Source organism: Perognathus longimembris, chromosome 15 (assembly GCF_023159225.1).
Source record: "Perognathus longimembris pacificus isolate PPM17 chromosome 15, ASM2315922v1, whole genome shotgun sequence".
NCBI lineage: Eukaryota > Metazoa > Chordata > Mammalia > Rodentia > Heteromyidae > Perognathus > Perognathus longimembris.
In genome coordinates this window covers 44,880,416-44,895,198 of record NC_063175.1, presented here as the reverse complement: position 1 = coordinate 44,895,198, position 14,783 = coordinate 44,880,416, and the positions used below count along the sequence as shown (strand labels likewise).

The following is a 14,783-nucleotide window of genomic DNA, read 5'->3' as shown; positions in this document are numbered from 1 at the left end:
AATAGACCCTGAAAATTACTCATTAAATAATTGGCAATGACAGTATCTTGTTATGAGTAAATCAATCCCATCACTGGAAAGATGAATAGAAACTGAAAATCATACCCCCCAAAATACCTTTAATATTTAACAATGGCCAAGCATTCCCTATTAAGGACAGACAGGGGACTTCACACTTTGGATCCAAACAAATTGATTTAAAAATAACACCACAAAATATCATCAAGTTTTGCCACAGTCACAGTGACAGTTTTTGTTACCCACTTTCCTTCCAGTAGAAACACCTTAAATATTCTCCAATCATTTTCTATCTTTGTGGCACAAACATTAAAATTGTGAAAAGTATTTGAGGAAAAAAATACTACTGGAGAGATTACTCAACTGTGATCAATCTAGGAAGCTGGCATGGTTGATGCTATACAAATTGGAGGGGCTGAGCAGTTTACACTGAGAAATACACTAGGGGCCAATCCCAGAAAAGCTTCCAAATGTTTTCATTCCTGGCATAGCTCTAGGTCTAGCCTACCCTAAGAATGTTATAAACACTATTCCCCTTGGACTGGTGTTTTTCTGAAACTGGTTCAATACCAGATGGAGTTTGGTAGGGAGAGAAAGAGGGCACTGGGATTTTAGTTTCCAGTGTTTAATTAAAAAAATCCATCTATGCAATGTATGGAAAAGCTAGATATATTTGGACATTTTATAGAAAGAAGAATCACTGTGTCAAACAGGATAAACTTACCATGAAAAGAGAAAACCTGATGTACATTACCATTGTTATTGATGAAGTGGGTTGGCATTTAAAAATGGCATTTTAACTAGCTTCCCTGTAATCTTAACTCAGGATGCTAAGATCTAAGTAAGGATCATGGTTTGAAGCTAGCCTAGGTGGGAAAGTCCTAAAGATTCTTATTTCCAATTACTCACAGAAAAAGCTGGAAGTAGCATTGTGGCTCAAATGGTAGAGTACTAGCATTGAGCAAATCAGAGTTTACGGACAGTGCCTAAACCCCATGACTGGTTAAAAAAAAAAAAAAAAAAAGTTCGAGCCCCAGGACTGGTAAAAATAAAATAAAATGGTGTTTTGAGATGAATGGCTTGTGTGTCTCAAAAACCAAGAATAAAAACATTAATGAAATGGCAGTTGTCACAGTGATAACAATAGACAACTGAAGTTATTTTCATGATCATTTTTAGAAAGAAAAAGGAAGGCAGCGTTTTGTGAAAAAAAAATAAACTGATCACGTTTGGTGAGATAAAATAAAGCTCTATCTCTGCTCTACATTCAAATATAGCTCAACTGTAGGCATTTCCCTTTGTCAAAATAAAAATGTTATAATAAGACATGGAGTATTACCAATTTTAATGACATTAAGATTCACAGTGACCACAAAATTCATTTCTCATTATCCTGAAGTTGTTGGTTTGCAAAGTGATGCATCTGCATTTCTATAAATGGCTCAAAAGCTATAAGTGAGTGTGAGTTGGAGGAAAATATGATTTAAACATTACTTTCACAAAATAAAAGAAAACCCATAACTACCAGTCACTTTTTGTTTCAGGTCACCAGGAAGTTTAACCTTAAAAAAAATCAAGTCTGTATAAATTTTCTTGATTATCTTTTAAAGAGACATTTAAGAAACAGTGATGGTTTATTTTTCCTTGTGACTATTCAACATTTGCTAAGGAAAAACAAGACGTGAATCTGAGTGCCTCCAAATCAATCCCTAAATTTTGTTTAAAATGGAAAACCTCTTAGTAATGGAAATTCTCTTAATCCCAATGTCAGCTTTTAATTGGCCGGAGTGAAATTTGGCCAAGTAACTCTCCCAGACAGCTATAAACTATCCAAATGCCATATTCCTTTATTTTATTTTCCTTCCGGGCCATTTCTCTCAAACTTGGTTATTCCAGTCCTGTGCCTACCACTGTGCCATTTATTAAAAATATAAAAATAGCATCATTACACAATTTCCTACATCTTAGTAGAAGTCTGACATTCAGCCACTTATAACCTTATCAGCAACTTAATCATTCCACTACAGTTTACTGTGTGGGCACAGTAATGTTATTCTTAATGGACCATGTGGATTTCTTTATTTTGTATCTACTTTTAACTAACATGTTTTCCCCAGTGAATCATACTCTGGGTAAGTTAAGCCCAATTAAAAAAAAATTCTGTGTTCTCCCCTTTGTGGCCCATATAAACTCACTGACATTTCTTCCTGTATGCTTTCATATAAACTCAGATTCTTTATTAAAAAAAAAATAAAAACCAAAACCTGAGCATCACCTTGAGAAATTGTTGAGTTTTTGGTTTGGAAGGGATTCAGAAGAGCTGATCAATTTGTTTGACTATTCTGGTTTCTTAGAATACATGATCTGGCAGGAAAAAGAAAGACCTACCCTTATGCATGGTCTACTCAACGATTTTGTGCGCTGCCATTGTTTGGGGCAGTAATACCTGGGAAAGGTTCTCAGTTATCAGTCCCTAAGTAGCTTAGCAGGCACATTTCCTTTCCACTGTCTTTTCTCCATCCAGCTTTCCAGAATTTCCACCATTGACAGCGTCTGGGACTTGTGTCTTCTCCACACACTGTTCCATCCGCTTCATTATTAAATCCAGGAGATTTTCCACTGACTTCTCTACATTCTGTCCAGTCGCTGCACTTGTTTCAAAATAGGGTATGCTAGCATAGAAGAGATTTAAAGAAAAAAAGTATTTTCAAAAATGTACTTTTTGAACTTGACAGATATATATATGATGTATATATATGATATGTATATGTATATGTATATGTATATATATGATATATATATGATATATATATCATATATATACATATACATATATGATGTAACCTGCTTGGAGAAGCACATGCACCATGGAATGGATATGTCTAGCTAATTAGCAAATGCTTTATGTCGCAAGGTTATCACTTTTGTTACTATCCACTTCCTCTGAGTTTTTCAGGAATTACAGTTTATCATCTCTAAGCACATTCATCATATTGTACAACAGAGTGCTTGAATGTATTGTATTCTTGACAAATGTTGAACGTGGATGCCAAGAATTATTACATAAAAATTTTATAGACAGATACAGCATGAAGAAATTGGGAGGAAATAACCAAGATGTAGAAATAAATGACATGAAAAGTACACAGCTGAGGACATGGTCAAATCATGGTGGGTTTTGTTTTTTTTGGATAAATTGGAAACAACCTTATTTTTTTCTCAGTGAGTAAAAAATTGGATGGATGATTCTGTAATGGTTGTAAGTAGATTGATGGGGCAAGGAAACCACTACAGGAAATAGGAAGTTGAAGGCCAGGTTTGAACTTTATTAAAAAAGAAAAAAATAGCAGGAAGAAAAAAAATCTCTCATCAACGATCCATACATTATAGATCATTTCTATTTCTCTTCTAGTAAGTCATTTAGAAACATGATTTAGAAATTAGACATGCATCAAAGAGAACATTGATATAAATGTAGACAGACATAACATTTGAAGCTCTGAATGAGAAATCTTTAGTAAAAAGTAAAAACTGGCAGATAGAAGGTTAACCACTTACAAATAAAGTTTAAAATGATAAAGACAAATTGTATCCTGAAAATCAATTTACAATAGCACAGGCTGGTTTTCATAACAGTCAGTCGTTACATTGAAGGCTACATTATCTGTGCATGAACAGCCTTCTTCTTTAGAGTCCCTTATATTGAAAGGCAGAAGCCTATAGGGGTTAAGAACATGAACTATGGTCTTAGACTCCCTGGGTTGAATTTAAGCTTGGTTTGAATATGGCCCTCCATCAGATATTAATATCTTGGTGGTTGAGGCGTCATACAGAAAATAGGGTATCTGGTGTCTGACACAAAGCTATGCAAAGTGATGTGAATAAAAGTCTAGGGCCACTAACTAGCACCTGATAAGGATGCAGTAACTGTCAGCTTCTATGAAGCTTTATATGAAGTAATTTATTAGCATATTACATATTCCTCTGGAATATGTTTTTAATTTGCCTCCTGTTCTTGATCTGAGAGGATTTCCTCCACTTTCCCTCTCACACCTCTGCTGTATCCGTTAGTCAGCAGCCCACAAGGTCAGTGGCCCACTTACCCATATTTCTCAGCCAGTTCCCGTGCTTGCCGCTCATTGACTTCCCTCTGGTCTGGCAGGTCTGCCTTGTTGCCAATTAATACTATATCTGGATTTTCACAGTAAGCGTTGGCTTGCAGTTGGCCTTGGAAAGAAAACAGATGGAATCAGCAAGCCAGTGACAAACAAGGAATGGCAAGTGACTGCTCATACTCAAGATTTCTAAGCGAATTGTCTGAAGACCAGTTGCTTGCTTGTAACAATTAGCCAGCTTGCTACTCTCCTCAGTCACAGCTTTTGCATGTATTAAATGAAGAGGATGCATTATGAGCTTTGGAATGTGAAGATGACAAATAACAAGATACATGCAAGACCTGAATCAACACTGATCCGTGGTCACCTACATCAGGAAATGTTCTCTTAGCTCCCCCAACCACATCATACTGTGTGTTCCTCAGATAGAAGTGAAGATAATAGGCATGGTTTTAAAGCATGTAAATTTTGCTTGTTCCATTAAGAGGCTTCTAGGTCTCTTAATTAAATTTATCAATCAGTTAGTTAATTGAGACAAAGTCTCACTAGGCTGGCCTCAAACTGGACCCTCCTAAGTTTTGAAATTCTAGGCTGGTGCCAACACACTAGGAATCTAGATTTCTCTCTTCTGATATCACTAGTGATGATCTACAGAAAGGAAGCTTTTTGAACAATTGCTTCATGTAGAAAAATGTTAAGTACTTTGCTTCTATAGGAAAATTATGTGTATATTAAAAAAGAGACAAGGGAGAAAGACTGAGACATAGAGACAGGCAAAGAAAAAGACAGAGACAGAGACAGAGGGAAGGAAGGAAGGAAGGGAGGGAGGGAGGGAGGGAGGGAGGGAGGGAGGGAGGGAAGGAGGGAGGGAGGGAGGGAAGGGAGGGAGGGAGGGAGGGAGGGAGGGAAGAAGGAAGGAAGGAAGGAAGGAAGGAAGGAAGGAAGGAAGGAAGGAAGGAAGGAAGGAAAGAAGGAAGGGAGGGAAAGAAGAGAGGGAGGGAGAGAAGAGAGGGAGGGAGAGATAGAGGGAAGGAAGGTGGAAGGAACAAGAAGAGAGGGATGGAGAAAGAAACAGGAAAAGGAAGGGGAAGGAAAGAAAGGAAGTAGAACCCATTAAACCTGTGCCTTTGAAGTCCCAGAGGCTACTTTAATGTGTACCTTCAGGCATATTGTACATACCTTGTCAACAGTAGATGAAGTATACAAAGACTAACCCTGACACATAAACTATTTTAGGGTTAGAAATTCAATTGCTATTAGACTTGGTTATTACACTCATTTAGAGAGACACATAAGAAAGACAAACTCCATTGATATTCTCCCCACTGGTTGACACTGTATTATTGAACTCAAATTGTAAACAATGAGTTTACTTATTATATGTTATTATTTTTACACATGTATGTTTTGAATATCCACTCAGTGCCAAAGTATTCATCAAGATCTAAAATAATATATGGAACAAACTAGAGAACAATCTTCAATTTCACAGAGCCTGTTTTCTGGTGGTAGGTAGAGTCCAACACCCAAGTTGACACAAAAGTAGGTAACGCACCATCAGTGTGTGTGGCAGAACCATGTGAACTATAAAGTGTGTTGAGGTGAGGGCCCTCAGAGTGACAATCGATGCTCTGCTAGGTGGGTCCTAAAAGCCTGACTCAAGAGATGAGTATGTTTTTGACAAAAATGTGAGAAGGAAAGAATTAGCACCAGCTTGTACATTGGCAAAAGAGAAATGAAGACAGAGGAAAAGACCCTCAGGTAGGAGTGGTCTTTGTCTGCTGGGAGTATGGTTCGTGGCCAGTGAGGTGAAATAAGAGGAAATACAGTAAAAGTAAATAGATGGCTGGGCGCGGTGGCTCATATCTGTAATGTTAGCTACTTATGAGACTGAGATCTGAGGATTCTGGTTCAAAACCAGCCAGGGAAGAAAAATCCATGAGACTCTGATCTCCAATTAACCAGCAAAAAGCCAGAAGTGGAGCTGTGGCTCAAGCGATAGAGCATTTGCCTTGAATGGAAAGCTAAGACTACCAGGCCCTGAGTTCAAGCCCCATCATCGGCATAAAAGAAGTAAAAAAATTATCAAAGTGGCCTGAGAAATGGCTTAGGACCCAGAATTTTATTCCAGGTGCAATGGGAAATCATAGGCAAACTCTAAGAAGAGGGGATAAGATGATCTTTCCAAAAAAATTTTACTCCTTTGTACAACTACTTAAAGAAAATAAAAATAAGAAAAAATTTTGTTGGCCACAGATAGCCCTTACCAATCTGAGAATGACAAAAATAGCTCCTGCCCCATGAGACAATTGATCTTTGTGCATTCCACTGGGATCAAACTTCTTATTAATAACAAAATACAAATAAAAAATTCCCTTGAGTGCTACAGCAATTCTTTAAAATGTTGTATTTTAAAAAGTTCTCCTGTTTTGAAATTTATCCATTTTATTTCAATAATTGATTAGGTGATACTGATATGTGGTCTATTTAAGTTGCTATGCAGGCTGAATATCTTTCCATTCAAGGTATCTGCACATTTAAATAATTTCTGATTGAAGTAAACTCCCATGTGAACTGTCTGACTCAATCCCTGTGCCAAGGGAATCCCTGGTCTAGTTAACCCATTCATCCTCATCATCAAGCACATCTTGGGTGTCAATGTCCACTTTCAGAAAAACACTGCTAACTTTATGCCGTATCCAAGTTTGACATTAATGCTCTCTTACCTGTAGAAAGTCCTCTAAGACATACTGGACAAGCAGATATAATGGCTTTTCATTACAGTCATGAAGACCTTACCTACAGTTGCTAAGGAAGGGACGTAGCCTCCTCCTAAAGAAGAGTGCCAGAGGAAGAATTAATTCCAGACTGCCATGGGTAATCCCTACAATGGCCACCACTCTGAAAGTAACATAAGGAATGCCCAATTCTTGATTTCCCAGAGTTCATCAGGGTACCCTATCTGGCTGTATCTCAGAAGGCAACCAAGCCAAGGGCTGTGGAGTCCCCAGGCAGCCAATACACATTACTCAGCCCACTTACTCATCCAGTTTCTGACATTTAAGAAGCTCTGCTGATTGGTGAGGTCAAACATTAATAAGAAGCCCATGGCATCTCTGAAGAATGCGGTAGTGAGGCTCCGGAACCTGCCAAGGAAGCACAGAGGACCGTGCTGAGAGTTAGTGCACAGACGTAGGCTCATGATACAAACAATGCCATCTCTCAGATACAAGTATAGTTGGCCATCTTGAATCATCCCACAGACAGGGGACTGAGAGGGAAGGCAACCGCTGAGGCAAGGAAAGAGAGTTAGTCCGAGAGGTTTTCTTTTCTTTTGTTTTCTAAAGACCAACTTCTGATCCACAGCATTGACACACTGTATGGATATTGTAACATCTGATCACGTACTTCCTTACACAGCCTCAGGAGAGCTTGTTTTTCTTTTTGATTCTCAAGTATCCTGTCATCTCCAACTGAAATATAAGTCCTTTTAGGTCCTGTAGCCTGTGGCTCGCATCTGTAATCCTAGCTACTCAGGAGACAGATGTGAGGATCATGGTTAAAAAGCTATCCCAGCCAGGAAAGTCCTGGAAACTCTTTATCTCCAATTAACTACCCAAGAAGGCCTAAATGGAGCTAGGCCTCATGTGGTAGAGCACTAGTCTTGAGCGAAAAAGCCCAGGCCCTGAGTTCAAAGCACAAAAGAGAGAGACAGAGGGGGTGGGGGAAGGAAAGAAAGAAGAAAGGCAGGTAGATAAATAAAGGAAGAATGGAAGGAAGGAGCCACTTTAGAGTAGAAATTTTAACTTTTACTTTTCAGTGTTTCTTGTCTGTACCCAGAAGAAAACTTGGCACCAAGTAGCCTGAAAATGTTTGTGATCACATGATCCCATCTTGGGATTCTGTTGGAGGGAAAGACATTGGGGAGCAAATTCTTTCAAAGGCATTCTTTCAGATAAAATTGAGCTTCAGTCTGGCCTGCAGGAAAGGGATGATGTATGAGTGTTTGGAGGAAGATGAAGACAAAAGAGTCATTTGTGGATTGTGGAAAGAAAGTGAGGCTATTTGTGTCTGTTGGAGGAGGGTGAAGAATGTATTTCCTATGTGATGTGAAGGCATTCTCTCCTAGACATGTCCCTGCTTCCCCTCCCTCCATCTTCAGGGAAGCTGAAGAAATGCTGAGCTCCTGTGAACATTAGCAGTGGGCTACATGCACACAGTAACCACGGAAGGCTTTGGAATTGACTGTGGGTTTTCTCAAAGGCACATCGATTTGAGATAAAATGGTATAATACTTCCTATCCCAAATGTCCTCCTGATTTTTGAGCTCAGTCTGTTTTGTAGCTCTTCATGTTGATTTTCTCAAGGTTCTATTCCTGACCCTAATGTGACTCTGCATCACTTCATTTACTTCCTTGGCTGTGGAGTAAGCACCAAATTTGTAGATCTAGACCTTTTGTTTTGTTTTGATTTTTTGGGGGGGCATTTTTGCACCAGTGTGCTTAATTACTTGGACATTCTACCTGGAAGAAACTCAGGAACCTTCAAAGTCACACATCCATTTCTGTCATTCTCCTTGTCCTCCTTCTCTTCCTCCTCCTCTTCCTCCTTCTCCTCCTGGTGATATACCTCCTCCTTTGCCTGCTATATACTATCAATCCATTCTTCTTGACTCATATCTGTCCATCTACCCAGTTGATTTATCTCTCACCTAGATAACTTGAATCACTTTTTTACTGGGCTTCCTTTCTATGCCCAATTTTGTCTGCCTCATCCTGTTGATTATATCGACCCCTACTAACATTGTAAGTTTTAGTGTGGCTCTTATGATAACACCTAGAATTCTGATGAAGCCGTCTGGATTCTGCAGGAACTGGTCCTTGCTCAACTGTCTATTTAACTTCATCTCTTGGCTGCCCACAGGCCCGCTGATCTTCTCTTAGCTCTTAGAACATTCACTGTCCTCCCTGGGGCTCTCATGGGCTAGTGTTTCTATGGGCATCTTCATATTGATGCATCCTCTTCCTCCAACTCCTCTAGTTTTGACTTCACTCACTCACACACTACTGTGTCTCAAGGTAAATAGAGTCACAGCAGAGGAAGTTCCACTTCCCCAAGGCCTCCTGTGGTCTCACCTCTGTCTTTGTTCCCTTATTAATAATGTCTTAAGGCTACACTGCAGTTGATTATTGGGTCATCCTAGCCTAGCCTTAACATGGAAAACTGATGTGTTTTGAATTTGCTATTCACTATATTTTCATGGCCCAGGATATGATCCACCTAGAAAATATTTTTAAAATGAAAGACAGAGCTAGAGACTATTAAAAATTTTAAATATTAAGGATTTAAATTGCTCCAAAGGAGAATTATAGCTTGGATACCCCCAAAATAGTGAAAAAGAGATCATTTAACTATTATACTTATTCCCAAAGTAAGATTTCTTTTGTAGGGCATTAATTATGATCTAAGTAATAAAGATCACGACATTTCTTCCCCCTTCCTCCCCTTCTGCATTTGTTTCTGCTATTGCCTGGGTGTGCACAGAAATTACCATGATTTTATGGAATAGGTCTCTATTTGTAGACTAGCTATACCCACAAAATTGTCTCTTACTCAGTTGTAATGGTGATGTAGCTAAGAAAATTGTTCTTTGTTCTCTTTCTCCTCTCTCACTTTCTCTCTTTCCCTCCTTCTCCCTTTCTTTCCTTTTCCTTTGCCCCTCTCCCTCATCCTTCTTTCTGATTTGAGGATAATTATATGCATTTTCCTCTCATTTCCCACAACACATCAGAAAATCACTCAAAAATATCCTGTTGAGGTTATCCGATGGAGGCAAACACATTTTCTTTCCTTCATGGTAACATGGATAGGACTTATATGTGTGGAGTAGGCATATACCCTGGATCGATCTGCCCAGTATCCTTGTTTCCCCCCGACTCTTCTCAAGGGGACAAGGGATTGATCCCCAGTTCCTCATACCTCTCCTCATCACATTCTGTCCAGTGCACAAGCAGTGAGAAAAAGCTGGGAGCACACAAAGAAAGCAGTCACCATTTTGTTCTTTCTCCCTCACTGGGCATTAAGGCCCTGCCTCCTATCTTTTAGGTTTAAATAAGGATTATGTGTTTTGTCTCTTGCCAATGGTTGTGACTGTTATCAAAAGGCAAAAAGTCCTATCACCTTACATGGACTGTTCTGCTAGATGTCCTGAGGCCTAGGGCTGAGGTTGTAAACCACTGTTGATCTTGTTGCTTAGCTACAATATACTACACACACACACACACACACACACACACACACACACTATATACAGAGCTATAGATATAGATATGAATATTCAGAATTATAAATTCTGTATGCATACATATATGCATACAGAATTTGTAATTTTTCAGGGATAAATAACCCACATGCTACTCAGGCCTCCCCAGTCCTCTCCATTTCCCCCCAGTATCACAGCTGTCTTAGGGGACAGATGAGAGAAGCCTGCCATCATGCTAGGCTGACATAGCATGTGTGAGGACATATGGGTACCACATTTTTCTCCTATTACTTCTTCAAAAATGTATTAAATTGGTCTCTAAAACACACATCTTTGTGACAACAAAACTGACACATGAACAGAGACTCTTGTGAGGAAAGACTCAGAAGACCCAGCAGTGTTGAAGGGTGTGTGCAAATGGAATTCACAGTCAAAAGAGCTCACAGAGAAGGCCCAGCGCCTCTCCTGGCATTTACACTCACTGACAGCGAGAACATTTTGGATGCATTTCAAAACCAGAAGTGTTTACAAGCATAAGCACTTTCTGACATACGATGTAGAATTTGGAGGTATGTGCCTACTGCATAGCATTGCTGCCAATCTACTGCTGCTGTTTAATTTTTAATTTAATATTAAAAAGCTTTATTAGCTTTGGGTAGTTAGCAATTCAAAAATCATAGATCCCCAAGAAATATATCTTTAGAGAATAAGGCAATAAAAGCCTTGGCTTTAAGCAACCCATACGACTGCATACTGAGTATCTGCTATTTCAGACATGGCAACAGAGATGATGTTGTAAAAACTAGTCAGCCAAGGGCTCTTCCTAAATCCAGTGAATTAATGCATTGTGATTTGAGATAAAATAGATTACACTGTTTTTTGGAAGATATATATATGATTGAGTGACTTTAGGCTGGGTCACAAGTATCCAGAAAAAAGGAAGAATTTGTTTCAACTGGGTGTTCAGACAGGGATATTCAAGAAGTAGAACTGGGCCCAGCATAGTGAAGGTAAAAAGGGTGTTAAGGATTTGGTATAGAAACTGATGGAGGGGGAGGGAAGAGGTTGTGAGTGAGCAAAACCAATCACCCAGCAGAAAAGAAAACACAAGAAAGATCTGAGCACCTATTCTTCAACTTCCACTTTGAATGCCACTCATAATGGTCAATTTCTTCGATCAAGTAAATATTAAAGTTTTTTCTCCTTACTAGATAGATTCAGGATGTACAAAGATTTGCTTGAATCTGTACAATGTTATGGTTAACTAAGAAATCACATATATATTTTTATATGTTGGACCTAGCGTTTGACCTCAGCACCTTACTCTCGTGCTCTGCTTTTGTTGTTCATGGTTGGTGCTCTACCACTTGAGCCAGGCCTCAAGTTCTGGTATTTTGCTGGTTAATTGGAGATACGAGCCTCCAAGATTTGTCTGGCTTCAAATCTTGATGCTCAGATCTCAGCTTCTTGAGTAGCTAGGAGTACATGTGAGAACCATCAGCACCTGGCATTACTTTTTTTTAATACTTTTCTTTTTGTCATGGCGGGGTTTGAACTTAATGCTTCACATTCTTGCTCTGCATTTTTTTGCTCAGGGGTGGCACTCTACCACTGGATCCACATCTCCGCTTCCTGCTTTTTTAAGCTAAATTAGAGAAAAGACACTCTCACATTTGTCTACCTGGGCTGTCTTTTCAATCAGGATCCTCAGATCTCAGCCTCCTGAAGAGCTAGGATTACAGGCATGAGTCACCAGTGCCTGCTTTATTTTTAATTCTTGCTATAAATGTCTATTTCAAACTCAGGAGTAGAGTTGCATATCATCTTTTAAAGCTCATATGTTAGCACTCACTTAAAATAAGTTTTTTTTTCTAAGCAATTTGTAGCAAGTAACAAAGTAAAGTTACATTACCGCTCTTGTCCTGCTGTATCCCAAAGCTGAAGATGTACCTTGAATGCTTTCCCCGAAGATCCATTTGGTCCTTGGGTATTGTAAACCTAAAAAAGAAAACAAAAAAAAACCCAAACTATGATTCTTTTCACTTAATATTGCTCTGAATTTTGTCAACATTTAAATCTCCGGGTTTACTCAGCATGTTTTTTTTCTTGATTACTATAATCAAAGTTCAGAGTGCAGAATAAATATTTGCTCTATTTTTTCCCACAAGCATCACACATATCTCACTTTTAAATGTCAAGTACAAGTATGGTTTTCAACACAAGTTAGGCATACTGCAAACTTAAATTAGACACCTTCTGTCATTTCCTCACGGTGGTAGCAAACATCCGATTTATGATGCAAGTTCTAGGTTCAAACACCAACTCCTCATTTAACCTCTTTGAGTCTGATTTGCTTATGTACAATTTGAGAATCATAATTCTTTCCTACTTTTCAGAGGCATTAAAAACTTCAATGAAATAACAGGGGGAAATGTTTTTTTAAAACAAAGTGTTTTACAGATAGATACATGAATTTCTTTTACTTAGCTATAAAATATGCACAATCCTGGGTGTATTATAAAATCAAATGGATAAAATGTACTCACATAAGTTGCCTCATGACATTTCATGCCTTCCTGGACTAGCCCTTTATTCATAGACTTTTTTTAGATACATTTAATATTTTAAATGGACATTTGTGCAATGATTTATACTCAGATTAGTGGGGATATAGGAGAGTACAGAAGTCAGGACAGTCCTGGAAATATTCTAAGCAAGTTTGCTAAAATGAATCCATAATGTATTGGCTTTCTCATATGGCATAAAGAAGACCTATAGTTTCCCAGGCAATAGGAATCTAGTGGAATCATTTTTTTTCTCTAAAATCTTCAAAGAATGAGATTTATGTCATCAACTGGAAGGCACAGCCATCTTGGCAGTCAAGAAAACCTTGGTGGCATGAAATCTGGCCAAGCTTCTGTGCCTATGTTACCCATCTCGCATGTCATAATATCCTCCTTCCTGTCATTAGTGTCTAGCATGGGAGCAAGAAGTGACTGTGATTCTCACTTAGACACCCTCATCTTGGAAAATAGCATGGGTTAGTCTCACATTCTGTTCATAATAAGCCAGTGATTGATGGCTGAGGCTACACATAAATAAAACGGCAGCAAGAACTCACAAAGCTCATGTTCCAGCAATTTGCCAATCATATATATATATATTTTTTTAACCCCTTTGTCAAGAGTAAGGAAATGAACACTGGGTCTTCTTGAGGAATTTAAGTCAAATCAAAGAGTTAATGTTAAAGACTCTGAGAAACTCAAACTTTGAAAGAATTTGTAGGAGCAAAAGAGTCACATAAATCCTGAAATCATTTATTTTAGTTGTCATGCATACTTATGAAGACAGGAATTCATGTCACTCAATATTTTTTAATCAAAATGATATTTATGGTGTAAATAGTAGTAAATAAGATTCCAAAGTTAGGTTATGATTGTTGTGTGATAAAAGACAGACACTTTGCAGCATAATAAACACAGTTCTTAATTCTTTCTTATTTTATACCAGGGAATAAGTAACAAGATTAAAAGTATGGTTAAAAACTTACCACACGTTTTTCCCGGAAATCTATTCCTACTGTAGTGATGAATTTGGGATTGAATTTATTATCCGTGTATCTATAAAGAAATGTTGTCTTTCCCACCCCTGAATCTCCAAGAGCCAGGAGTTTGATCAGATAATCATAGTCTCCATCGGTCATAGTGGTGGTCTTGGGTGGCCTGAATGGGAGAGAAAGGACCAGCATGTTAGGATTAAGGTTGATTTCCTTTGCCTCTTAGAGTACAACGTCTATTGAAATGACAGAGCTTTAAAAAATCCAATGCCTCTACTGTGCCAAATTTTGAATTAAGTTGATCAAAGCAGCTTCAGGGGTGTGGTTACATCTATCATTCCACTCACTGCAAATCTTTTGACATTGTGTCACTTGCTATGCAAAAATATGCAAATTATCTATTGCCACAGAAATAGTGGAACTTAAATGACAATGTCGTAGACTTTTGTTTTACCCTTAGTTTTGCTCCTTGGGATGAGGGGGATGGTGCTGGGAAGAGGGGGAGTCACATGAAAAAAATTGCCAGTGTCAGAAGCAGCATGATAGTACGGAGACACTGAAATCACATGGGTCATGGAAATGAAAAGACTCAAGGTCTATTTTGCATCTAATTCTATAGCAGGAGTTTTCTATCATGTCATACAAAATATTCCTCTTTTTAATTTTAAAGTTTTATCAACTACTATGACAACCATTAGAAACATGGATTTGAAATCATTTCAGAAGCAATGTTTAGAAATCAGCGTTGAAACTCTAGAGCCTCTGTTCTCTGTAGTCAGTACTGTGTTTGGCTGCATAGTAGTGTAATTTCCAAGCCCTGAGGAAAAGGCAA

At 38.4% G+C, this 14,783-nt stretch overlaps 1 protein-coding gene across 2 annotated transcripts in view; it reads right to left on the bottom strand.

Moving 5' to 3' along the window:
* Positions 1 to 1,045: 1,045 nt before the first annotated feature.
* The window catches only part of Rab27b (RAB27B, member RAS oncogene family), a 50,415-nt gene continuing 36,677 nt past the window's right edge, over positions 1,046 to 14,783 (bottom strand). For both annotated transcript variants that reach the window (XM_048363580.1, XM_048363581.1), the window contains exons 2-6: positions 13,946 to 14,117; positions 12,308 to 12,393; positions 7,176 to 7,279; positions 4,122 to 4,245; positions 1,046 to 2,690 (exon numbers count right to left, since the gene is read on the bottom strand). In XM_048363580.1, the coding sequence (XP_048219537.1) occupies positions 2,501 to 2,690; positions 4,122 to 4,245; positions 7,176 to 7,279; positions 12,308 to 12,393; positions 13,946 to 14,098 (657 nt within the window). In that variant the 5' untranslated portion in view covers positions 14,099 to 14,117 and the 3' untranslated portion in view covers positions 1,046 to 2,500. The remainder of the gene's footprint in view (positions 2,691 to 4,121; positions 4,246 to 7,175; positions 7,280 to 12,307; positions 12,394 to 13,945; positions 14,118 to 14,783) is intronic.